This window comes from Spinacia oleracea, chromosome 4 (assembly GCF_020520425.1).
Source record: "Spinacia oleracea cultivar Varoflay chromosome 4, BTI_SOV_V1, whole genome shotgun sequence".
Lineage (NCBI taxonomy): Eukaryota > Viridiplantae > Streptophyta > Magnoliopsida > Caryophyllales > Amaranthaceae > Spinacia > Spinacia oleracea.
In genome coordinates, this window is record NC_079490.1 from 24,051,386 (window position 1) to 24,078,261 (window position 26,876).

General features: G+C 33.5%; 2 protein-coding genes across 2 annotated transcripts; one reads left to right on the forward strand and one right to left on the reverse strand.

The window, feature by feature from the left end:
* Nucleotides 1–13,583: 13,583 nt before the first annotated feature.
* LOC130459589 (sufE-like protein 1, chloroplastic/mitochondrial) lies at nt 13,584–14,175 on the reverse strand. The gene has a single exon (XM_056827051.1). It carries the CDS (start codon nt 13,951–13,953, stop codon nt 13,627–13,629), a length of 327 nt encoding a protein of 108 aa, XP_056683029.1. The 5' UTR covers nt 13,954–14,175; the 3' UTR covers nt 13,584–13,626.
* A 1,687-nt stretch (nt 14,176–15,862) lies between these two features.
* LOC110786209 (uncharacterized) lies at nt 15,863–26,549 on the forward strand. Its single transcript, XM_021990750.2, has 4 exons — nt 15,863–16,130; nt 24,059–24,272; nt 24,905–25,004; nt 26,225–26,549. The coding sequence occupies exons 2-4, from the start codon at nt 24,093–24,095 to the stop codon at nt 26,479–26,481; spliced, it is 537 nt and encodes a 178-aa protein (XP_021846442.1). The 5' UTR covers nt 15,863–16,130; nt 24,059–24,092; the 3' UTR covers nt 26,482–26,549.
* The last annotated feature ends 327 nt before the right edge of the window (nt 26,550–26,876 follow it).

The following is a 26,876-nucleotide window of genomic DNA, read 5'->3' on the forward strand; positions in this document are numbered from 1 at the left end:
TATGATTAGTTTTAAATTTCCAACACTCGTTCCAATCTATCTCTGCACATTCGAGACTTCTTTTGCCGTTATAGGTCATATATAGGCTAAAATGTCACTAACGAACCTAAGGACTCATTTTAAACTTACTAAATGTTTTATATGCTTAGTTTTGACTTTCTAGAACTCATTCCAATCCATTTACGCATATTTAAGGCTCATTGTGTCGTTATAGGTCATATTTAGGCTAAAGTGCCATTTTCGCTCCCAACTTTGAACTTAAGAACCTAATGACTCATTTTAAACTTATTATATGATTAATATGCTTAGTTTTAAGTTTCTAAGACTTATTCTAATCTATTTATGCACATTTAATGCTTGTTTGATAGTTATAGGTCATATTTAGGCTAAAATGAGGCATTTTCGCTCCTAACTTTAAAATAAAGAACCTAAGCACTCATTTTAAACTTAATACATGTTTAATATGCATAATTTTAACTTTATAAGACTCGTTCCAATCTATTTATGCACCTTTAAGGCTCATTAGGTCGTTGTAGGTCATATTTAGGCTAAAATGACATTTTCGCTCCCAACTATGAACTAAAGAACCTAAGGACTCATTTTAAACCTACTAAATGTTTTATATTCTAGTTTTAACTTTCTAGGACTCATTCCAATCCATTTATGCCCATTTAAGGCTCATTGTGTCGTTTTAGGTCATATTTAGGTTAAAATGACATTTTCGCTCCCAACTTTGAACATAAGAACCTAAGGACTCATTTTTAAATTATTATATGATTAATAAGCTTAGTTTTGAGTTTCTAGGACTTATTCTAATCTACTTATACCCCATTTAATGCTTGTTTGATCGTTATAGGTCATATCTAGGCTAAAATAAGGCATTTTCGCTCCCAACTTTAAAATAAAGAACCTAAGCACTCATTTTAAACTTAATACATGTTTAATATGCATAATTTTAACTTTATAAGACTCGTTCCAATCTATTTATGCACCTTTAAGGCTCATTAGGTTGTTGTAGGTCATATTTAGGCTAAAATGACATTTTCGCTCCCAACTATGAACTAAAGAACCTAAGGACTCATTTTAAACCTACTAAATGTTTTATATTCTAGTTTTAACTTTCTAGGACTCATCCCAATCCATTTATGCCCATTTAAGGTTCATTGTGTCGTTTTAGGTCATATTTAGGTTAAAATGACATCGCTCCCAACTTTGAACTTAAGAACCTAAGGACTCATTTTTAAATTATTATATGATTAATAAGCTTAGTTTTGAGTTTCTAGGACTTATTCTAATCTACTTATACCCATTTAATGCTTGTTTGATCGTTATAGGTCATATCTAGGCTAAAATAAGGCATTTTCGCTCCCAACTTTAAAATAAAGAACCTAAGCACTCATTTTAAACTTAATACATGTTTAATATGCATAATTTTAACTTTATAAGACTCGTTCCAATCTATTTATGCACCTTTAAGGCTCATTAGGTCGTTGTAGGTCATATTTAGGCTAAAATGACATTTTCGCTCCCAACTATGAACTAAAGAACCTAGGACTCATTTTAAACCTACTAAATGTTTTATATTCTAGTTTTAACTTTCTAGGACTCATTCCAATCCATTTATGCCCATTTAAGGCTCATTGTGTCGTTTTAGGTCATATTTAGGCTAAAATGACATTTTCGCTCCCAACTTTGAACTTAAGAACCTAAGGACTCATTTTTAAATTATTATATGATTAATAAGCTTAGTTTTGAGTTTCTAGGACTTATTCTAATCTACTTATACCCATTTAATGCTTGTTTGATCGTTATAGGTCATATCTAGGCTAAAATAAGGCATTTTCGCTCCCAACTTTAAAATAAAGAACCTAAGGACTCATTTAAAACTTATTACATGTTTAATATGCATAATTTTAACGATCTAAGACTCGTTCCAATCTATTTATGCACCTATAGGCTCAATGGGTCATTATAGGTCATATTTAGGCTAAAATGACATTTTCGCTCCTAACTTTGAACTAAAGAACCTAAGGACTCATTTTAGACTATTAGGACATTGTCATTAGTTTCTTGAATGTTAAAATGTGATATTTAATTTGTATTTAATCTAATGTTTAATTTAAATTTCTGTTTTTGTAAAGGTCTACACTCCGAGGATTGCGCCTTATGCGAGGAATTTGATGTGGTTCGTGAGCAATGGGCTAAGTTTTTTACCAGCAAGTATTTATTATTGGCTTTAGCGCGCTTGATCGAGTTGGTTTAGTTGTTATAGAATAAATTTTATATTAAAATGTATGTTTATGTTGAAATTGGAACATATATTTAAATGTAATATGTGCACTTAACTTGGTTTTGGGATATATAGTATACAAAACTCCAGTTGTTGTTTTTATATTTGTTATACAGGTTGCGTTATTCTATTATTGTTTTGACAGGTTTCTATATTTGGTGCAAGGCACTCTAGGTATCCCTAAACAAAATTAGAATTTTCCCGCCAAAAGTGCTTTGTTGCAGCGTACATATATATTGTACGCTGCAACAAGGGAAAAAAATTTCGCAAAAATTCAGACTTGTTGCAGCGTACAAATAAATGTACGCTGCAAAAAGTTGAGTCTTTTGCAGCGTACATATATATGTACGCTGCAACAAGTCCAAATTTTTGCCAATTTTTTGGCACTTGTTGCAGCGTACATACATATGTACGCTGCAAAAAACACCTTTTAGCAGCGAACATTGTACGCTGCAACAAGTTCAGACTTGTTGCAGGCCCCCCAGTTGCAGCATACGATGTACGCTGCAACAGGGGTCTAAAAGCCCGCTGCAATAAGGGTTTTTTCTACTAGTGAGAGAGGGACAATGTAACGGCACACGCCTTATTGTCACCAGATTGAACCATAGAGTCATTGAAGCACAAGTTGTGACTGGAATAAATGGGGGCGACATGGTCAGCATTCCATAGTACAAATGTCACAATCAGATTCAAAATGGCCATTCATCTTAAAGCGCCGGCAGTTCCCAATTAAAGTATGCTTCACAATGACAATCAACAAGAGTCAAGGACAAACATTCGACCATGTGGGAATATACTTGCCAGAACCGGTCTTCAGCCATGGCCAACTATATGTTGTTGTCTCCAGAGTCACTACACGTAGTGGACTCAAAATTTGTATCCCAAGAACAAGCACCGATGATCAACATCCTGGAAAGACAAAAAATGTGGTTTACAAAAAAAAAATCAATGATCTTTAATGTCTTATAGACATTGAAACTTCCAACAAAACCAGCATTAGTGGTTTGGAATGTTTATTTTTACCCGTTTGTTAGTTTATAATTCTGGTTTAGCATAACAAAATAACACTGCCAACTTACTTGATCGTCACATAGATGCATCATTATCTACATTGCATCAATTGTATCATTAATTGTCTCATTAACTGCTTAATTTCGTACATAAATAACATTAGTTTGGTTGTGAACTTCCCTGCATAACTAACTGACATGCAGGATCAAGGATCTTAGACTTGGAAAAATGGCATCAAACCAAAACATTGTTGATCTCAGGCCCACTTTGAGGGGAGGACCCTTGCTGGCACGAGTTATAAGAACATGGGATGTGGTATACAACTCGATAGAACAACCAACTGCTTTTGATTTCCTTCTGTTAGACGAAGAAGTAAGCAATTACCTAACATCTATTTTACACCTCTACTTCACAAACTGCCTCATTATCATTTTAGAAACTAACAACAAAAATACAATACCAAATGCAGGGAGGACTCATTAAAGACACTATGAGGAAGGGCTTGATGAAATCTTACAAGGATCAAATTGTGGAAGGAAATATACACACAATAAAAAAAACTTTGAAGTTTCTAGAAACAACAAGCTTCATTGCCCGGTCAAAAAATGACATGCTTATCAGATTCACACTTTTCACCACTATTTTCAAGAACAAGAAAATGTAGCAACAATCCTGATGAACAACTTTCAGATACATCCCTTAGACTGTTTACAAGAGAGAAACAACAAAAGTGAATACGCCATAGCTACATAAAAAAAACTACTGCCAAAGTCGTTAATAAACCTTTTAAATTCTATTACAATTATATATTTTCTATTTTCAAACAATGCCCTAAATTGCAGATGTAGTTGTCTTGCTCATTGGAGTTGAGGAGAAAACATGGGTCAATGTTGGATTACAAAGAACCTTAATACGGAGGATTCAAATTGAAGATCAATGTAAATTTAAGGTCATCACACACAATAAATATACATATCCTAACAATAACCAAAACTCGATTACTTATTATCCCTATATATGCAGCAACTTCAAGGTCGTGGTTACTTTGTGGGGAGCAAAAACTGACTTGATAGACACTCACATGACACAGGATGAAGACAACTTCAAAGTACTCCTCATCACCTCTACAAAAGTCAGTATGTATCAAGGTAAAACTAACACCAAACACATAACTTCATGTAAATAGATAAACCAAACGAAATGAACAAATGTTGGGCCAAATAATTCTTCCCTACATGAGATGACGATGTGTCACTTTCCCCTATGAGGTGCTAACATTATTCCAAACATTGCAACTTGCAGGAAACTATCAGTTGAACTCACAAATGCTACACAGATACACATCAACTTGTCGATTCCAAAAATAGAAGGTTTCAAACAAGGATAACAAATTCATAACAAGCCATATTCATAACCCAAACTTATAACTGACACATAATCACAAACTAACACATTTTACCAATGGCCCGAACCGAGAACACTTATTAAACAACTGGAGGCTAAACCACGCGAGACACTAGAACAAGCCATGTTCAAGAACAGAAAAAATATTCAAGATATTCTGCAATGGATCCACAAACAAAGGTAAATATCTAACTTCACCCATGCATCTAACACAAAAACAACTCAACATACTAACATCTATGAATACTCTACAGGAGATGTTCATTTACAGTGCCACAATCATGAGCATTCCCCTTGACAAAAAGTGGCATTATACCTCATGTGACACATGTAAGAAAAAGATAGATGAAACATTCTACTATACCAATTGCGAGGTTGTGGTCAAATACCCAAAAACAATGTAAATAACATTCTCACACTATAGCACCAAAAAATGTAAAACTATTTGATTTACAACCCGATAATTTGCAGGTATCTCTTAACGGTTGATATAAACGACGGAACTGCATGTATCCCAATGACATTGTTCGATAAGGAGGCTGAAACAGTCGTTGGAAGTCCGATACACAAACTACTTGGTCTACAGAAAAAGGTATGACACTTGCAAAAACACAAGTATAATTAACCTCTTACACAAATTCCACAGACTAACTAACACAAACAATTGTACATTGTAGGACAATGACAAAGATAATGTTTTAGATCGACTACAACATTGTGTTGGAAAACAATTTGCATTTAAGGTGAAGTTGAGTACAAGAAGTGAAACAACAAAGCTCATTTTCCAAAAGACATTCCAGATAGACTATCAATTAGAAAAGTCTTACAAACAACAACAAGGTGCAGAAAGGGTGGGTATATATAAAAACAATACAACTTACACTTTGATTCTTAACTAATTATATAATACAAAATTAAATAAACGTTCTAACTGTAGGAACAAAATGTAGCAAAAAGGCTACTCGTGGATAGAGCCTCAGAAACAACTACTGAAGCAGAAACACATCTCTCGGATAACCCACGGGAACCAATACTGAAGGGGATAGGCACCTGCTGGATAACACCTCGGAAAACGATACTGAAGTGGAAAGGATTGCAAGGAAGAGAAACATAAATGAAATATAAGTCCAATGTTCAACAATCAAAACAAACAAAATATACAAAACAAAAAAACAAAATTAAACAATTGTACTTATTATTAATATCTTTATTGCAGGGAGAAAGACAAAGAAACAACTACAATTACCACCCCTAAAAACTAAACCGAGTATTGGTAAACGAAGAAACAACCATGCAAAGAGGAAACACAACCATATTAAGTCATGCACCAAAGAAGAGGAATACCCTCCATGTTTTCAAGACATGCAATAGTAGTTTACTTTATCATGTTTAATATACACCTTACATTTTGAGTTAAGCTTCGAGCAAAATTCAAAAGACAATAGTACTATTTTTGAGAATTTTACTTAAACATGTTTTATATTTTCAGTTATTAAGCATCGTCGAATATATAACTCATTTTACAAAATACATATTATTGAATATCTTATAATCTTTAATAAGTTCATCACAACAAAATCAACCAATAACCTCCATCGTGAAACAAAATTTAACACCTACTAACAGTAGAAATCCGGGGCATCGTTCGGGCTACACACTAGTTACTATATATTAAAAGACACATCACGAATGACACGTGTCATTTCCTGGTGTGTTATGATAATTTTTTTTAATTAAAAATGTGAAAAAAGCAGAATATAATTAGCTACAATAGGAAAAAGATTACATAAATTATATATGTGTAGAACTTATCATTAATAATCATTAATAATATAATAATCAAATAAATTTACTAAATATTTCACATTACCATCAAATATTTTCTATATTAGAAGAATTAAATAATAAGCATTAATATTCTCTTTGGATTTATTTTCACTAGTACATAATTGAGCTAATGTAACACGTGTTGGTAACACTTTTTAAAATGCAAAATTACTAGATTATTAAGTAACACTTTGGTAACATTTTTTTTAAAAATGTAACACTCAAGGTAACACTTTTAACATAGGTAACATTTTATGGTAACACTTTTAAAATAGGTAACATATTATGGTAACACTTTCCAAATAGGTAACAATTTAAGGTAACACTTCTAAAATAGGTAACATTTTATGGTAACACTTTTAAAATAGGTAACATTTTATGGTAACACTAAAAAGTGTTACCTTACTTTTTAAGAAGAAAATTAAACATTTGCAACGAAACTAAGGGCTAATCCCAAAAATTCACTATTTGCCGCCAAAAGGGACAAAAGAAACGTGGGTTTACTTTTTCTGAAACCGCAAAAAAAATCGACCTTAGGTTTAGGTTTCAGAAAATCCATCTCTAAAATTTCCTCTTCCTGATCCCGCAACAATTCGTCTGAGCCAATTCATCTATAAATTTATCAGACAATTCGTCTCAGCCGCGGTATTGATTCAAGTTCAAGTTTATTCTCAGTTGCGGTATTGATTCAGAAAATTCGCACTTTTAATTTCACTTTTCATTGAATTTGCGCTCGGTAATAATTTAAATTTCGAATTCGGACTTTCAATTTCAGGTTTCATTGAATTCGCGCTTCCAATCTCGTGGTCTTAATCGTTGTCTCGATCGTGCTCTTGGTCGAACTTTATCGAATTCCCCCTTTTAATTTCAGGCATATTCTTATTTGTGTACTATGAACTGATATTGTATTTGAGCATACGATATTATATTCGAGCATTCGGACATTATCGAATACCCCTTCAGATATTCAATAATTCAAGTTTACTATTGCATTTTACAAGTGATTGGGGGTTTACTATTCACCCCAAGCACTTAAACCTCCCTTTTCACACATCATTTAGGTTACTTTGAAAAATAAAAATTTCACTCCCATTGCAATTTTCAATCCCCGCCTTTTGTTTCTCTCACAAGTCAGATCTTTCCTTCTCGCTGCTTGTTGCCCCAAACACCGCCCACCCGCGTTCCTCCCCCACTGCCCTACCACCGCCCACCGCGTTTCTTCTCCCAACACGGCCCACCTACAAAGCATCACCTTATCTTGGCTGCCATACCCCCCCACCCGCGTTTCTTCCCTCAAGGTGACTAAAGTCGTGTCTCTTACTGCTGGTAGCCACCCCGTGTTTCTCCGAGTCTCCTACAGCTGGAAGCCGCCCCTCAACTGCCTCATCTCCTCTCCTCTCCTACGCGACACTGCCGTCGTCGATTGGTCTCCTCCCGCTGGCCACCACTAGGTTAATTCTAACCAATTTTGTTAATTCTCATCAATTTTGTTAGATTGGTCTCCTATGCTCTCCCCCCATTAAAGTACAATCCCACTTGCATGGACCCGGTCCACGCTATAATTAACGTGAACCAGGGTACTTTCATAAATTACAGTGATGGACCTGAATGATTTCACGTGACCTAATCTACCTCCTTCCCTTATTTCTCTCCCTTCCCTCCACACCACCCCTTCCATTTTCTCTCTCCTCCCTTTCCCCATGGCTTCTGAAGAGGACCATCCTATCTACAACAACGAAGATTTGGACAATAATGATGATGACAGTGAGCCTCTCGATGGTGGTGTTCCTGACGATGATGTTGCGTTGATTCTGATTCTTCTTCCGACGAAGATTCTACCATCGTCAGAGATTCCAGCGTTGTTATTGTTGCATTCCAGCATCCTCTACTACTATCTCCGTTGTTGTTCCACCACCAGCGTCGAACTCTTCGAGTGTTGTGACAATCGCACCGCCGGATCCAAAACGAGTAATCTTGAAAGGCGGAAAGGCAATGTGGTTGCGGCTAATCTGTACATCATCCTCGTGTTATTTATTATTGTAAGAAGCATATGCAGCTGTCGTAGTAAGATCAAGTAGATGGTTCTGAAAGAAGAACATCGAGATCTAGCTTTTTAAAGATGATTTAACTCTCCTAAAGTCCCACATAAGCCTTCTTATTTACCTTATTACGCATAAAAATACTTGATACTCACACCTATTAGCAACTTAGAATCACCTTTCTTTTGGGTAAAAATTTGTATGGGTTCTAAGTCTATATGATGGTAAGATACTTGCAGATTTGCATATATAGTTATTGTTATGGTCATATAGTTACTATCATAATATCATAGTCACTCTTATTACTAATAACACGGAGTACAAAAAAAACATAAAAAAAACATAATGAAAATATAGTAACTATTAAAACATATTGTTACCATTATACATGATATAGTATCTCTTATTGTTAAAGTCATATAGTAACTGCCGTCATAATATAGTACTCCCTCCGTTTCTTAATGTTGTATCTGTTTCTATTTTAAGCGTTTCATATTGTTGTATCCATTTAGAATCTATTCTATTTTTGGACATACATTTTATCCTAAAATACCCTTACATTTCTATCTAATTATCAAAATACCTAAAGATTCTACCCATATTCCCACCTAATTTTCCCCACCCATAATATTTAATTCTTTTCCCTTCCCCATATACCCACTCTTTCACCTCCTTTACCACCCATCACTATCACTCCTCTCTCTTACCTTATTTCTTTATTATTTTCTCACTCCTTTATTTATTATAATCTCTTACACCCAATCATTACACTTATACCCATACAAACCAATATTCTAATTTTCTTAAAATCACCCCAGATTCCAAATGGATACATCAAAAAGAAATGGAGGGAGTAACTGTTATTACTAATAATATAGAGTAGAAAAAAGAACATATAAAGAACATAGTACTACACATAGTAACTATTTCAAACATATAGTTACTATTATACATGATATAGTTACTATTACTATTATTCATGGTCATATAGTCACAGAGTTGCAGACATAGTTAGTGTTATAATCATTTAGTTACTGTCTTCGTTATATTGTTACTCTTATTACTAATAATATAGTGTAGAAAAAATAACAAACAAATGAAGAATATTACGCATAGTAACTATTTCAAACATATAGTTACTATCATGCATGATATAGTCACTATTAATAACTCTTTTTATTCTATAGTTACTATTATAATCATATAATTAATGTTATCAAAATTAAAAGAGTAACTATTTCAAAAATAAGATTAATTATATATTCATTCTTGTTGACAAAAAGAGTAAATTATAGAAACTATATGTTCTGTAAAGTAACTATATCTTCATAATAGTAACTATATAAAAAGATATAGTCATTTCGATAAAAATAACTATTATATCCAAAGAGTAACTATATGTTCAGTAAAGTAATTATATCCTCATAATAGTAACTATGAAAAAATAATAATATAGCCATTTCGATAAGAATAACTATTCTATCTAAAGAGTAACTAAATCATATAGAAAAGTAATTTTAATTGTAGAACAATTACTATGAAGTATATTTTAAATAAACAATATAATATAGATGCTTTAGAGATCATATAGTAACTTTTTCGATTATAGTTACTATTATTTCATATAATTACTGAAATAAAAACAGAGTGACTATATCAAAAGTAAGAGTAATTATAACTCTTGAACAATAATTAAGAAAACATTAACTACATGATTCGTTGTTTTGAACTACGACAATCTAATTATTTACATCTATTCAATAAGACACATTAAACTCAAATGTTTTTGAACTATAAAGTACTAATCGCCACGTCCACGTCCCTTGTTTACACACACACGTCCTCTCCTTCGACGCCCGCGTCCTCTCTTTTCTCTACCACGTCCTTGGTTTTCATTGTGGTCAAATTTTTCTTCTTCTTCTTCTCATGCTTTTGTTTTCCTTGCATAAGTTATTCTTTGCACGACTTCAATTATGGATGCATCATCTTTGTATTTCTGAATCAATAGCATATAAACTAAGTTAATAATTTAACATTTAAATATGAATAAGTAACATAGTAACTATTTTAAACATATAGTTTATATTATACATCATATAATAACTCTTAGATTTAATGATGGTAAGATACTCGCAAAACTGCAGATATAGTTATTGTTATAGTCATATAGTTACTGTCATAATAATATAGTCACTCTTATTATTAATAACACAGAGAACAAAAAATTATGAATATAAAAAGAACATAATAATAACAAATCATGATAAAATAAACATAGTACCTATTTCAAATATATAGTAACTATATAAAACATATAGTGACTATTATTATAATATAGTAACTATTGTACACATATAGTAACCATTATAATCATATAGTCACTCTTATTATTAATAACACAGAGAACAAAAAATTATGAATATAAAAAGAACATAATGATAACAAATCATGATAAAATAAACATAGTATACCTGTTTCAAATATATAGTAACTATATAAAACATATAGTAACTATTATTATAATATAGTAACTATTGTACACATATAGTAACCATTATAATTATATAGTCACTCTTATTATTAATAACACAGAGAACAAAAAATTATGAATATAAAAAGAACATAATGATAACAAATCATGATAAAATAAGCATAGTACCTATTTCAAATATATAGTAACTATATAAACCATATAGTAACTATATAAAACATATAGTGACTATTATTATAATATAGTAACTATTGTACACATATAGTAACCATTATAATCATATAGTCACTATCTAAGAAGCGGACAAAAACATACTCTAAATAACATAGTACATAATGTAATCGTATAGTAACTATTATTTAACAAAAAGTCACTATAAACTGTTCATAACATAATAACTATCTTAAACACATAGTTACTGTTTTAAACTTATAATAACTTTCTAAAAAATATAGTAACTATTTTTAACACAGATATAGTTACTGTTTTAAAGTTATAGTAACTTTTTAAAAAATATAGTTACTCTAAAAACTACTACTAACATAAACATAACGAATATTCCAGTGATATTAAAAACACTATTTCGCAACATAAATTAAAGGTGACTATATCATTTATATACTAACTATGTGAAACACTAACCCTAATTTCAACAAAACAACAAACATCTCAAATTACTCAACAAAATAATAACTATTGTACACATATAGTAACTATTAAACACATATAGTAACCATTAAAATAATATAGTAACTATTGTACACATATAGTAACCATTAAAATTACATAGTACCTCTTTAAACCATATAGTTACTGTATTACTCATATAGTTACTATTTAAAATCGTGAAGTCACTGATTGAATTCGCGAAGTGAAAACGATATTTCGGTAAAAACACAAACATTAATTTCTTCAAAACAACAAATATTTTCAATTTTAAATAAAAATAGACTTAAAATTCTTTAAAAAGCAACAAACCGAGATGTGATCTCTAAAAATTCTTGCGAAGATTTGTAGGCGAGCGCAAATTCTTCGATTCGATTTCGGCAACGACGAACCTCCTTCTTGATCTACTACTTCCTCCAATTTTTCCTCATCTAATAGATCCAATTATAAAAATTATAAAATAATTACGAAAAAAATCGAACAAAACCTAGAAATTTGGGCTAAATTTTGAAAAGCATAGAGAGAAAATGAAGAGAGAGAAAATGAAAGAGAATGAACATAATGTAGATCTGAAATTTTGAAAAATTAAAAAGTTTTAAACGTATATAGAGTGGGCAAGCCACAAATCGCATTGAAACTCTACAAAACACATAGTAACTCTTTAAAACACATAGTTACTGTAATACGCATATAGTTACTATTTAAAATCACAAAATAATTGTCACGTGACAGTTACATATGTTACCCATACAAATTACTCCGTTGCCCTGGTCCACGCTAAGTTAGCATGGACCAGGTTTATATTAGTGTAAATAATTAAAGAATTACATTTGCTGCGTATAATTCGGTAATAATATCAATTTGGTTTACGCTTTTCAAATTTGAAGAAAATTCGCTATTTGTGTGGTGTGTTTAACTCAAAAATTGATTATCTGCTTTTCATGGTGTGAATTGTTGAATTGGTCTTTCTGATAGCTAGGATTTGAACTGGAATTTCCATCTCGATTTACCAATCTACTATGTCGAAAACGTTCTATGCATTTAATCGATTTTGAGGAAGAATAGGAGGAAATCATTTGAGAATTTAGCAGTTTGGTCATTCCTCACCAAGTGTTATGTCATTGAAAAAAAAATGATAACTAAAGAGAAGCAAACGGACTGAAGGACAATTAAATTGACACTTCACTCCATAACTACAAAAGACTAGCACTTAAAAACAAAGCACTTCAAAAGGTTAGGTGAAGCAGATTATTGAGAGTTGCTATATGACATACAGATTCAACCCACTTCAACTAACCTTGGCAATAGACTAATTAAAAATTCCCACTCTCGAACAAGAGATCCAGACTGATTAGGTGAACAAATTATCCATTTCAGAGATGATAAAATAAGCATCCAAAGTCACCAGATTATGTATAAAAAACAAAACAGAACAGAACTTCTAGGCATAAAAATCCTGCAGCAAATGGATCAATTAGGGAAAGAATACATATTCCAAATTCATTCCTAAGCCACCAACATAATAAAAGGCATAATGCAAACTAATCAGTAATCATTGATCAATACTTTTCCAAAACAACTGGAATGAATCCGCCAATCCTCACTTCAATAAAATAGTCCAAACAAATCAACAGTTTAGTCCTATCCTTCTTCTCAAACATGCACAATTCAAACATCATAAAACAGTATTGTAGTTAGGTCTTGTACACTGGGTTTTACGGTATACAATAAGCAATTTGGCGTAACTAAACCAGTTGTATAGCGAACAGATACACACCCTCATATATTATCAATCTCTACAACCTTCAATAACAAAATGCAAACCCAAATTCAATGAAAAAAACAATGAAAAGAACAAGAGATAGAGATGAACATACTAACATTGCAATCAAAATCGATTATTTAGGAGCAACTTCTTGTGGGGTTTTAGCATTAATAGAGAGAGCATGAAGACCAGACTGAAGCTCATCAGATAAGAGATCATACACCATACGATGTCGTTTAACTAGGGTTTGACCCTCGAATTTAGGGGAAACAATCTTCAAATTGAAATGGGTTTCTCCACCGCTATACTCACTCTCTCTCATGGCAGCATGACCAGAATGTTGATGTGAAACATCTTCAATTTCAAGAACACTTGCTTCCAGTGTTGATTGCAGCTTCGTCCTCATTCTATTTGCTCTTGATGCTAATGCACCCATGTTCATTACTCCTCTTGAAGCCATCACACAAAAAAATTGATGATTTAGTGTTGATTTTGTTGATGGGTTCCTAAAACAAGTCAGAGAATCAACGAAAACAATCGGAGAAGATGGGGAAATTAGGGCAGATTATCTTGCTATGGATTAGTTTTGATTGCTACAGTGAAATTGGATAACAATCAAATAGGAATTCAATTACAAAACACGAAGTATAATCTTTCCACAAAATTATGGAATTGGGTTGTGTGAGTATTGGCTAGAAAGCCTAGAAGTGACTTGTGAAAGAATATCGTGCGTCTCTATCAGGAATAAGTTATAGAACGGGCCAAGGAAAAATCGAATTGGGTCGATCTCGTGCCTCTCTTTCCATAGTTCTATACATAAGGCTCATGGACGTCCCGTCCAACGTTTTGTTTATTGTCGGTTCGTGTCGTGCTAGAGGACTTCCTTGCTAATCTTAAGATTTTTTGTTAATTGCTTGAAAAATAAACGTGTCGGCACACGGACCAGCCTATTGTGCTCGTGCCAAAATTCTAAAATGATGTTCATGCAATCAAGCACAACCCATGGCCCAGCTCTATGCATCGTGTCGTATTTGGTATACAACAGGCTTGTGTCGTGTCGGACCAATTTTGTACCGGACTCAGGCAACGAGTGCGTTAGCCCGACCAATGTCCAACTCTATGCGTCTGTCTGACTATCTATCACCTTATCAAGAATAGATTCTGGAGCCAGAGCCAAGTAGCACAAAATTGGTCCGATGATCATTTCCTAAGTATGTTTTTAGCTTATCTTTTATCGTAGGTCCGTCCGGCACGATTCTCCGACTTTGGGCGTACCGAATCTCTGCCTTGTAATAGTTTGTATATTTTGGCCATGCCCATGGACTTGCCTTGACTAGCACCAAGTTATAGTTGATCATTATACATGTATACTTAGTTGATCATTATTATACATGTATACTTGGTGAGTTGGTAAGTAACGTGGGTCGAATTACTAGATAAGAGATTTGTCATATCGGTGTAAAAATAGCTATTACGTTGTATTATTAAAGTAAAAACGACGATAAATACCCCTAATTGTTCACCAAAGTTTGTATATTTTCCATCTTAATCACAAAATTCCTTTCGCAACCATTGTACATAAACAAAATCACAAAATCAATTTATCTACTAACTCAAATTCATCAACACCCCTTTCTTCCATGCCATAGTCAGCATGGTGATGAACATTGAAGTTGGTTAATTAGTACTCCATAATCAAAAACTCCAGAAGCGCAAATAGTAAATGAAAAGTGTATGAGCAAAGATATAGTGAAGTATCTACACTTTTTATAATCCAAAACGTCTTGCGCGTATAAGGTGTACAATAAATTTATTGTACACCAAGATAACTTTTATGCAGTTTTTTGTAACTTTAATCTAGTTTTTTATAACTTTTATATTATTAAAAAAAAGTTGACGGATAAACATTTTAAAGTGTTAAATGATTAATTTTATACATTATTAGTGATTTTGAAGATTTTTTTTTATTAAAATGAAAAATTGTATCACTAAAATATAGATAACTTTTACATATATAAATGTAACTTTTAAGCATTTTGAGTCAACTTTTACTCTGGTGTACAATATTTATTTTACACCCATTATAAATAAGAATTTGTGAATAAACTTACCTGTGTGTCTGAAAAACAAACTTATTTTTTCTGAACTTATATCATCTAAACTTAAGTTGAATCTGTTGAGTTCAATTTACAGTTAGATCAAGGTTAGGAGTCTAGGACGCCAGGACGGGTTAGCCGGTTAATCCAATGCCCACTTCTAACTCTAAATATGAAGGAGTCAAATCCATTAAAGATAGTTTGAGATAGTTTGGGCTAGCCCATAGCCCCACACAGTGATACACTCATACTAGACAGTAGACAATTAAACACCTACGGAACCTAAGATGGCCATTCACAAACTTTCACCTTCCAAATTTTCACTCTCTCTCTCTCCCCGCCATCGCCACCGGAGTCACCACTTCTCTGCCGTCGCCGCTGGAGTAACCACCTTCTCTGCCGTCGCCGCTGGAGGTTTAACTATCCTATGATAATTCCGTTTCTCTTTCATCATAAGGTTCGAGCCTCAAAGCTCGACTTTCTTCCCCATTTCCACGCTCTCTCCTCCTCTGTTGCAGGATCCCGTACCCATTTTTCCGAGGTAATACAAAACCCTCGTTTTCTTTTAATCCCATTGTTTGGATTTGCAATCGGATTATCCTGTTAGAGGTTCAATCCTTTCGATTGCGTTTGAAATCCCAATTCGGCATTTTTTGAGTTTAGTAAGGTGAATTTGAATTTGATTTTTACTTTTGGGACTTACAGTTTCATTTTGAGGACCATTTTCTTAAATGGGTCTTCATTGTTCTCCCAATTTGTTTATTTGCTGAAAACATTAGATTGAACAATTTCGATCATGTCCACAGAAAATAGTACTCAAACTAATATATACAGTATAAGAATAATGAGAGTAATCCAATATATTTTCCGAAGAATTTACCTTAGATTGAGCAATTTGTTTGGAATTCTTGTTTTGGCTGGATAATTTAAAAAAAACTAACTTCTAATCTTGGCTGTTCCGTCATAGATGATTGAATACTTGGGGTATAGTGTTAGAATTAAGGAGTGGAATGCACTAAGGCTCCGTTTGGTAGGGCGTAAAACGTTTTCATGGAAAATGATTTTCTCCTTTTTAATCATTTTACGTTGTTTGGTTGGGTAAGGGATGGAAAACAATTTTCCATTACTCTCTCAATGATGGAAAACCCTTTTCCATTTGAAAGGGAGGGAAACCACTTTTCCTTCTTTCCTCCTTACCTCCCTCTCCTTTTTTTCCACTCAATCTTCACCATCTTCTCCCATTTTCCTTTAAGTTACCAAACAAAGGAAAACTAATTTGAAATTGTATTTTCCCTTGAAAACTGTTTTCCATGGAAAATTGTTTTACAATGAAAACGTTTTACGCCTTACCAAACGGAGCCTAAATACAACCACATTGCATATAGATCGTTTTATCTTATGTTTGTAATTTTGTATAATTGTATCCAAATTTCGAAGTGCCGATTTACAGTAGTTCTGTGAAAAATTTAACAGTAAATCTGAAACCTAATGTTCCTATGAATCAGTTGATAATCGAAAGCAGCTCTTTCTTGAAAATAACGGTACCAAACACCATCTTTGATGATAATCTTACTATTGTAGGCATAATATAAGTATATGTTTAGTTTGAACTTTGGAAGTAGTAATGTTTATCATTGGTGTAAACAGAACAAGGAGAGAGAGGGAGAAAGGGAATAGGGCATAAAATGGGAATTAGTAGTAAAATAAAGTTGTGTTTAGTACCTTCCTTTAGCCTTAACCTTTGGCGGGATTGTCTTTTTATGTGATTTGGGGTGATCAATCCCGTTTGTATATTATACACCTGTTGGAAAAATAAGATGGAAGCATCATAGAAACTTCCACAATAAGCACTGATAGGGTAAGTGACGATATAAATGATGGAAAGTTGGGAACTGGGGGCTGTGGCTAAACTGACAATTGAAGTTGTTTATTAGATTGTTTACTTGCATCTTAATGGAATGATTTTCAGATTGTATTGTCTGGTGTTCTTCACTCAATGGATATTTTTTTTGGCATAGGTACTTGATGTATGTTTGCTTATGTATCATATAAAGAGGATCTGAACTTTGTAATTTCTTTTCTATACAGTAGCATCATTATTGCTTTTTTTTTTCAACAATTTAACCGGAACTTTACAAAATTTGAAATCCTACTTCTATCATCAGTCCTTGATAGGTTCTTGATCTTGAGAATATTAATGTCTAGCATGATGGTTGGTGGATGTAATTTCCTTATTTTAAGTGTTAGACGGTGACGACAAAAATCATATTAGTTTGTTGCGGAGTCTGAAGAGGCAAGGAGGGTGTTAAAAAACCATTTGAGGATGGATGCATGTTACATCTGTTGTTTTGGTTGATATGGCTTCTTAAAAAGTGTCAAACGCTGGCTTTAACTTGGATTATTAATTCTGGTAACCCGCACCACATACAAATAGTGTAGAACTTTTGAAAGTATTTGATTTTATTGAATAATACTGAACGCATCCATATACATACAAAGGTCTAACAACTAAAACCAACTAAGAGAATAAAAACAATTATAGAAAGACAATAGAGAAAATTTTGTTTGTGTAAGGAGGTTTGGTAACACAATTTTTTTTATTTTTTATAATTCATTAAACAGGCTAAGAGTATTAGGATTTTTGAAAAGAAACTGTGAAAATCATTTCAGTAATCATCTTACTACTGGAGTGGTCGGTAATAACACAAAAATTGGGATTATTTTCATTCTCATAATATATTATTTAATTCAGTATTAGAATATTATTTTAGATTCTTGCTATAATAAATTCCTAATGCGGTTGATTTTTATTCGTAGTTTATGTAATTTTTTCCTAATGTAGATTACTTTTATTCTTCTTTTATTATTTCCATGTAAGTATCGGTATCAAATATTGTAAATTAAAAACAACTCAGGAGTCATGACCAGGACATGATACATGTTGTTTATGGTACTTAAGTATATAGTAATTGATACTGAAGACAAAATACATCCTTATATATATACAAAGGTCTAACAACTAAAACCAACTAAAGAGAATATAGCATTATAGCTAACAAACCTTAGGACTAAGCAAAGCGTAAGTAATCGAAGCAAAGACTAAGTAACAAACTAAATGCAATGATTGATGAAATCTAACAAACTAACTAGTTTGACTTGGTACATTCCACAAATAGGCCCTATATGGATACGTTGCTACTTGTGTACAGAGTAGTTAACTTGTTCTCTTTGACAAAGGTTTGGCATTGTGGGACTAGTTTGGTTAAACGTATTTGTCTTTTTGGAGAATTTCGTACTCTATTCTAGAGCTGTTGAGCGGTTTGGGGCCTGTTAAGAGCCTGGAGTGGCCTGTTAATAATTTATCTCTCTTCTCCATGGTGAATTCTCTCTCCTCTCTGACTCTTTCTAACCTTGCAACTTCGATGAACCTAAATTCAAATAATTCATTGCTTTCGACTTCGACCCTTCGTTTTATTTCACCATTGATTTTTGATGTTGCTTTGATCAATTTCTTTCTCTTTCATCAATTTCTGTTTTCTGGTAATTTACTTCCTCTCTTTTATATTGAGCAGTTTTGGTTAGTTTTCATCATCAGTTTGAAATGAAATCAAAGGCAATTTGAAAAAACTTGTAAAATTTAAACTTAGATGTAGTCTTGTTTCTGATGAGAAATCGAAGAAAACCCGACTTACAAAAATGGAAAATATAGGTGGGAATTTGAGGATTAAGGAAAATGTTGATGGGTTTGAACTTTGAAGGGATATGGAAGAAAACCCTAAATTTAGGGAAGGAAGACGGAGGAGTAAGAATGAGGGTTTTAGCCACTTTTGAGATGTTCAAAGCTAAATTCAAGGCAAATAGGATTGATTTTGTAGGTATGAAAAAGTTAATAACACGAAGAAAACTTTACATTTTTTAGCAAAGTTCTGGGTTCTGTACCAGGTGTTAAGGTGGGATACTGATTCGAGTGCCTTGTCAAACTCAATATTGTTGGATTTCATGGCAGAGTGCAACATAGGATTGACTATTTATATCCTTTGGCTATCAAGTAAAATTTGATAGTAACTTTTTTGGATTTTGTTTGTTTTATTGAATTGAATCAAATTGAAATTGGTTTTTCTTGATTTGGTCAATTATTGATGGTTAATTATCCGGCAAATGTGGCAAATTAAACCCCTAAGTTTAGTGTCATGTGCATCAGCCCCCAAACTTATAATTATAAATGTAACAAATTAGCTCCACAACTATTATATACAATGTGCATTTAATCTCAATTGTCATTTTCCGCCCTAATTTCACCGGATATTATTTATTGTTGCCGGAAATAGACAATTTTGGTTTCCCTAATAAAGGCACATATCTATACTACTATTAATCTATACTACTATGAATAAGAAAGACTTAAAAGAAATTTAGAGTGCCACATGCCCCCCCTAATATTCCATATTTAATTTAACTTTCTTTTCCCTTTCAAAATCCGAATTACTGTATTTCTTTCGCGTCCGGATCCTCTGGATTTAAAGGAAACTCTACATGGTAGAGTTGAGTAAATCTCAGCCTTTGAAATATATCAACGTTTTGATTACCTTCAACATAAAAAATAAAAAAAAGCAAAATAAGAAAAACATTCTTCCCACCAAACTTCCATCTGTAATGTATTCTCTCTCCTTTTATTAAAAAAACATAGACGGTCAGCTCCTTCCCCCAAACTATACAGCCGGCCAAATCAAATTTCCGGCCACCATCAATTGCCGGCCAGTTGTGCCGATTCCCGTATTCAGGGGATCTACCGTCAGCTTCAAAAAATCATTGGTTGATTCTAAAACAGGTACTTCGTATAATTCATGGGATTTTGATGTTTAAAATAAAAATAAAAAATCGTGTAATTCAAAGTTAATTCATGTAGTTATTAATTAATGGAGGTTGATGGTTGTGCGTGTGATCAATTAATAGATTATTTGGGTATTGATTGTGATTAGTTGGTTGATTTGTGTTGCCCAATTTGATTTGAGTTCATTTTCATTTGATATTTGATGAATTAAAAGGGGATTCAATTGAAGAACTTATCATTATTTCATTAATTTATCCCCCCTATATTGTCTATTTAAGCTTGGATTTAAATATTACTTGTTTGATTGAATTGTAATGTCGTGATTTTTAAACCGGGTTTGCTTACAGTCAAAAAAAAAGAGAAAAAATTGGGTTTGCTTATTGTATAAAAAATGAAACAAATTGGGTTTGCTTTATATGCTTCAGTAGCTCTTTTATTTCATGATTGACTCACTGGGAGTAAATTAAAGCTCACTACTTGGTGCTAGTTGTCCATTTCTTTGTACTTCAAAACTATTGGATTTTTTATGGATTATATATGCTGTATCTCTGGTATTTTAGCTCAACATATTACAGCAATCGCCTACTTCTTTATAGCCTATTAGCTCAATACGGTAGAGCGTTGTGTGACAATACACACAAAGATGTAGGTTCAAGTCTACGTAGGCTACAATATTTACAAAGACTTATGAAATAGTTGAAAATGAAATAGTTAGTACAAAAGAAGGGGGGCCAAAGAATACCAGCAAGAAGAATAATAAAACCTGAAGTACATCAGGGATACCAAAAGATAATACGGATATATGGCAGCTAGACTAATTGAAGAAGAAGCACCATTGTACTACATTACATTACATTCAATCATTAAAATATAAACATAAGATTTGTAAGTTGTTGAATATACCTCCAAATTGTTCAATATTCGATCATTGACGATAATGAAATATGAGGCAAAGATCGACTTTTGCTAGGGTTAAAGAGTTTGATGGGAATTAGGAGTTGTAATTAAGGACGGACAAGATCGATTTTTGCTAGTAATGAATTTTAGCGGGAAGTTTTTCCAGTAATGTATTACGTGGAAGTTTGGTGGGAAGATTTTATTTTGCTTTTTTCTTTTAATGTTGAAGGTAATCAAACCGTTTATATATTTCAAAGGCTGAGATTTACTCAACTCTACCATGTAGAGTTTCCTTCAAATCTAGAGGATCCAAAGCCATTTCTTTCCCCTCGTTTCATCAAAATCAGTTTCCCTTCCTGTCGTTTCATTTTCCCCCTTCCCAGCCTCTTATTCTTTCACACTCATATATCCATTTCATTTCTCACCCTCTCATCCAAATTCTTCTATTTCTTTCCCCTCTTTCCCAATGAATGACAGGTTTGCTTCCCCATTAAATTTCAGTTTCAGTCCATGTTTTCCATCATAAACATTCATTACCTTCCCCTAAATTAATCCTTTAAGCTCCTCCGTCTTGATCAATTCCTTTTAGAATTATAGAAATCAAAATATAATCTATTTCCTCAACCAAGAGAAAACTTGTGCTGGTATGATTAATCATGTTTTTTCTCAATTACAATTTTTGTATTTGTAAATAGGGTTCATTTGTCTTTTTAAATTTGACTTTTGGTTAATCTGTAATGTTTCTATCTTTGATTTTGTTGATCATGAGTCATTTATTTGATTCTTTGATCTGCTTTGATTGATTTTTAATTTTCAAGTTAATTGGGAGTTTGTTCATTTTCATAATTTGAGATTTAATTATTAATTTCCAATTCATACTGAATAACGCTGCAGATTATTTCCACAAAGGTAATTATCGATCCGGGAATTTCTATGAATTGTTGAATATTTGATGGTTTCTTATTCACCATTTTATAATTTGTTTTACTTTTGTGCCTTATGTGAAGTGAATTGTAGGGGTCGATGCAAGTTTTGTTTGATTTCAATGGAGGGGCCTATATTGTGATAAATGATTTTAAGATGTTTAAAAGAATTCTCAAATTTGGGCATTATTGAGAAACGAAAATTTGTATTCTTGGTTGTTCAAAGTAAAATATGTTACTGATCTAATATGTTGTTCCAGCAAAGCAACTTGATTGTTTAATATGATTATGTAGTTTATAACTGTACTGAGCACTTTAAGTTTATGTATACTATGTATAACCATGTTTAATCAGTTTCCTTCGCCTCATTTCTTTGACAAGCAACTTTTAACTATTTTTCAAAGCTGAACTAAAATTTTGAATCTTATATTTCCTAGAAATGTACCCTGTTAAAGAAAAATATTTGTTGTACAAAGTAATGAGAAAGAAATCTGTGTATTGCACGGGCTTAAAACTATTTTTTTTATATAATGGCTCTTAATACCTCTTCGCTTCCTTCCCATGAAGTAGAAGATGGTCGTCCCGTTGTCGTCCGTTATCGCTTTTGGGTCAATTGGAAACAACCTCTCTGCAATTGCAGGGGTAAGGTTGCGTACGTCCGACCCCCCCTTACCCCGCTTCTTGCGTGAGCCTCTTTGAGGCAATGGGGTAATGATAATGATAATGACATATATGAAAGATCAGGCTTTTGGTTCTTTTTAATTCCGCCATGTTCTCACTCCCTCAAACTGACTTTCTCTATGTATTTATCTTCTACCTATCTTTCTTTCTCCTCTAATCATGGCAGCAAGCAACCACATGCATTCCCCAATAAGTAAAATCCCCCCTTTTATTATCCGTTTTACCCAATAATTAGCATTTCCTGTTTCTTTAGTATCCCAAATAAACATAATTCCCATGTTAATTATCTTCAAAGTCTATACAATGACATCAAATGTTTTAACCAGAAGGATTTGCACCAAAACATTAGCCCCACCATAAATAAATTTTTTGGCAATTCAAGAATCTTGGAAAAATGGAAAAGGATAAGTAGTAGTTAAGATGAAGGTTTGCAGTTGTTATTTTTTTGTGTTGTTGTCTGATGTGTTCTCTGTCTTTTCTTTATCCCTTCTTGTAGATTTTTTTTAATCTCAAAGTCAGTGTTTTACACGGGTAAATTGGATTTGTTTAATCTTGTATACAAGTGTATACTGTATTTGGGGTTTTGTTTGTATGGTGTTGTCTTTTCGGAAACTATAAATACTTTCCGGTGGATTTGGGTAAGTTTGACAATTGAGAGTTAATTGCATGTTAGCCTAAACCTAAGGACCTAATTTGCTCCAATGAAAACATAAGGGGCTAATTTGCACACTGCACTAAAGTTAAAGGGGCTAATCTGCCACTTTCCCCTTAATTGTCCTTTGTACTTCTGTACTTCCATCTTATTTCTGTATTGCTTGGTTTGGTTAAATATTGATGCATAAGGAGTAAAGTAGCTCCTCATAAAATGTCGTATCTGATGTTATTTTTGTTCCAAAGTGTAAATCTAAAGTTATTTTGAAAAGGTGGGCTGGGCTATACAGACTTTGGTCCGGCACTGATATTAATGCTTCATCCGAGTCCGAGCCAGTTTATTATAGCAGAACTCCACCCTAACCCGGCCCGTTAGGCATGCCTGCTTTATACTATATAGTTGTCTTCTTACTGCTGCATGTGTGGTTCTTGAGCTATATCATGTGTTATTTTTGACATTGACAGTGCAAACCTGTTTTTGGACAGATCTGATTATTCTGGGCAATACTCAAGTGCGTAAATGGAAATTGCTGATGACAGTAAGAATTCTAAGAGAGTAGTTTTTGTCACTGTGGGAACTACTCTGTTTGATGCACTTGTAAGAGCAGTGGACACTCAAGAAGTCAGGCAAGAGCTATATGCAAAAGGATATACACACCTTCTGATTCAAATTGGTCGTGGATCCTACATCCCTGCCAGGGTATTTGAATTTTGGCTTTGTTACCACACAAATTTCCCTGTGATGCTTTAGAGCACTGCATTATTCATGTCCCTGCCTAGTAAATTTTGGTGCATAATGAAACAGAAAATGCTGCCTAATTGGTTTCTCACTTGAGCCTGCACGAAATGAGATATATATATCGACAGTGCTAAAAGATCTAATTCATCGCACTTGTAGGTCCCTTAGTTTTAGTCGCTTTTCCGGGAGGGTGGAGGGAGGAGCTGAGCTGAAACTCTAAGTCTAATTATACTCTAGGAAGAAATAAGTAATTGCCTGTTGCACATCATATCAGACTCCACGTTGGGGGTGGGTTACTTGGGTTGGTTTGCTTCTTGTGTCAGGGCTGATTACCATAGAGAAGAATGTGCAAGTGAAAATAACCACAAGGTATCTGAGGGTTCGTTTTAACTAAATTAAGAATAGATGCTCTTGTTCATGCTAACTTTGGCTTTGCGTTGTTGCAATGCAAAAATGCAACTAATTTCATTTAGAAGTTCCAGTGGCATTGCCGCATTGGTGTTACACTCATACTACTGCGTGCACTTTGTATTTTCTGTATGGTCTGACTTTTTTTTTGTTTTGTTTTCTTTCTTGTTCTGATGCACACGTAGTCCACCAGCGACAATGGGTCTGTAGCTGTTGAATACTTCACGTTTTCGTCCAGCATTGCCGAGAGCCTGAGATCAGCTTCTCTCGTCATAAGTCACGCAGGTAACCGAACATGTTGGGATCTTTTTTCGGTGCTAAATTGCATTTTTTCTGAGAGTTGATATATTGTAGAGCTGAATTAAACCAGAGCAATTATTAAGTACCATACTTGAAAAGCCTTTTCATTTGCTTCAGGTATATTTTAGAAGCCTCTCCTCCAATATCTGCATGTAGACTGGTCTGATGAGTCGGTGTAGATTAGTTTCAGCTTGGATGGTTTCAGATCCAACCAAGTTGGTTTAGGTTCACAATTTTCATTGAGTCCAATTTTAAGCCACTTTTAGTTGGTCCTTTTTTGGGTTTATGGTAAATAATTTTGTTGAATCCCTAATACTTTGGATGGGTTTGGGTGCCATCTCATTTTTGATAGGTATACTCACTGGCATAGCTTTAACAGGCCTCAAAGGTCACCCTTGTCAGAGGTTATGCCTGTGATTCTAGTGGCAAGTAAATTATAGTTGTATCTCTTTTGGTGGCCTTTAGATATCTGAATGTAATGTTGGTCATGTTTTGAAGTTGTTTTACTATTACACCACATACTGCTTGGTGTTTGCTACTATTTTGTGCCCTATGATGACCAGTTAGATAACTGTTTTGTAACGAAGTTATTAACGGATAAAGATATGTTAATATAACAAGGTCTAACTTGGCTTTGGCTTCACAGGAATCACCAGTTACTATGCTATACAATTGTTAATTATTCTTCATGCTTTAACCTTTACTTCATTTGAACAGTGTTCATCGATTTCTGTTCAACTAATGATGGCTGTACTATGAAATAAGGTCCCTGGTAAATTATGTTTGACTGCTTAGAAACTTGCCCGCTTTGAACCTCTCGTTTATCACAGTGTCTTCATCCCTAGATTAGTTGCTTGGCCTGCGGATTTAACTTGTTTCCTGATCAATAAATATACGACCATTTCCATATTGTAATATGTCGTAGCATGGTGTGGGAATATAAATGTATGCAACTTTACACCTAGCCGGTCTTAACAGTAAATAGAGTGTTTTCTGAAGTCCCATGCAAAAGATCTGCTAGATCAAAGTAGGAATTTCGTGAGACTGGAGAAAATGTTTTCCACAGCTGAAACTCTCAAAGGACACCTTACCTATAAAATCAACGGAAGTAAAGTCTGAGAAATGTTGTGTGCTTTATTATTATAGTGTTATCTAATAGGATGTAACCTGACCAAGCTCATACAAGATTACTGGTTGTTTTACAGGATCAGGAAGCATTTTTGAGACACTCCGGTTGCGCAAGCCGTTAATTGTCGTGGTGAATGAGGATTTGATGGACAATCATCAAGAAGAATTGGCAGAAGAATTAGCCGAGAGGAAACACTTGTTCTGTGCACACCCTCGAACCCTCCATCAGACTATTGCTAGTATGAATCTAGATTCTCTTCTTCCATATCCTGCTGGTGATGCTAAACCGGTTTCAAAGCTTATTAACAAGTTCTTAGGTTTCCCAGAAGATTAGTAAAATCATACTAAGTGTGGAATCAGGTTGAAACCTTTTGTTCTATTAAAGTGCTTGTTTATTGCTTACTTGTCACACTTTACATGCTGATTTTTGTCAAGTAATCCGTTTTAACTGCTCCCTGGGGTATTTGGGTACAATCATCAGTTAAAAACTTGAAATCATCAACTAGGCATTACTTAAAGACAGTATTTAGTTGCTGGTATTATCAAAACATCCTTCATCCCGGTTTTGCCGAAATTTTCGCCCTGAAAGCAGTGAAATGTGGCCCGCCCCAGTTTGCTGGGCCTTTAGTTTGGGGCATGTCTTTTCCTGAATTGATTTTTTAACAATATTTGTCATTGGCATGAATTTTGCCACTTTTGGCTGAATTTTTCTACCCAAAAATGTAGTCA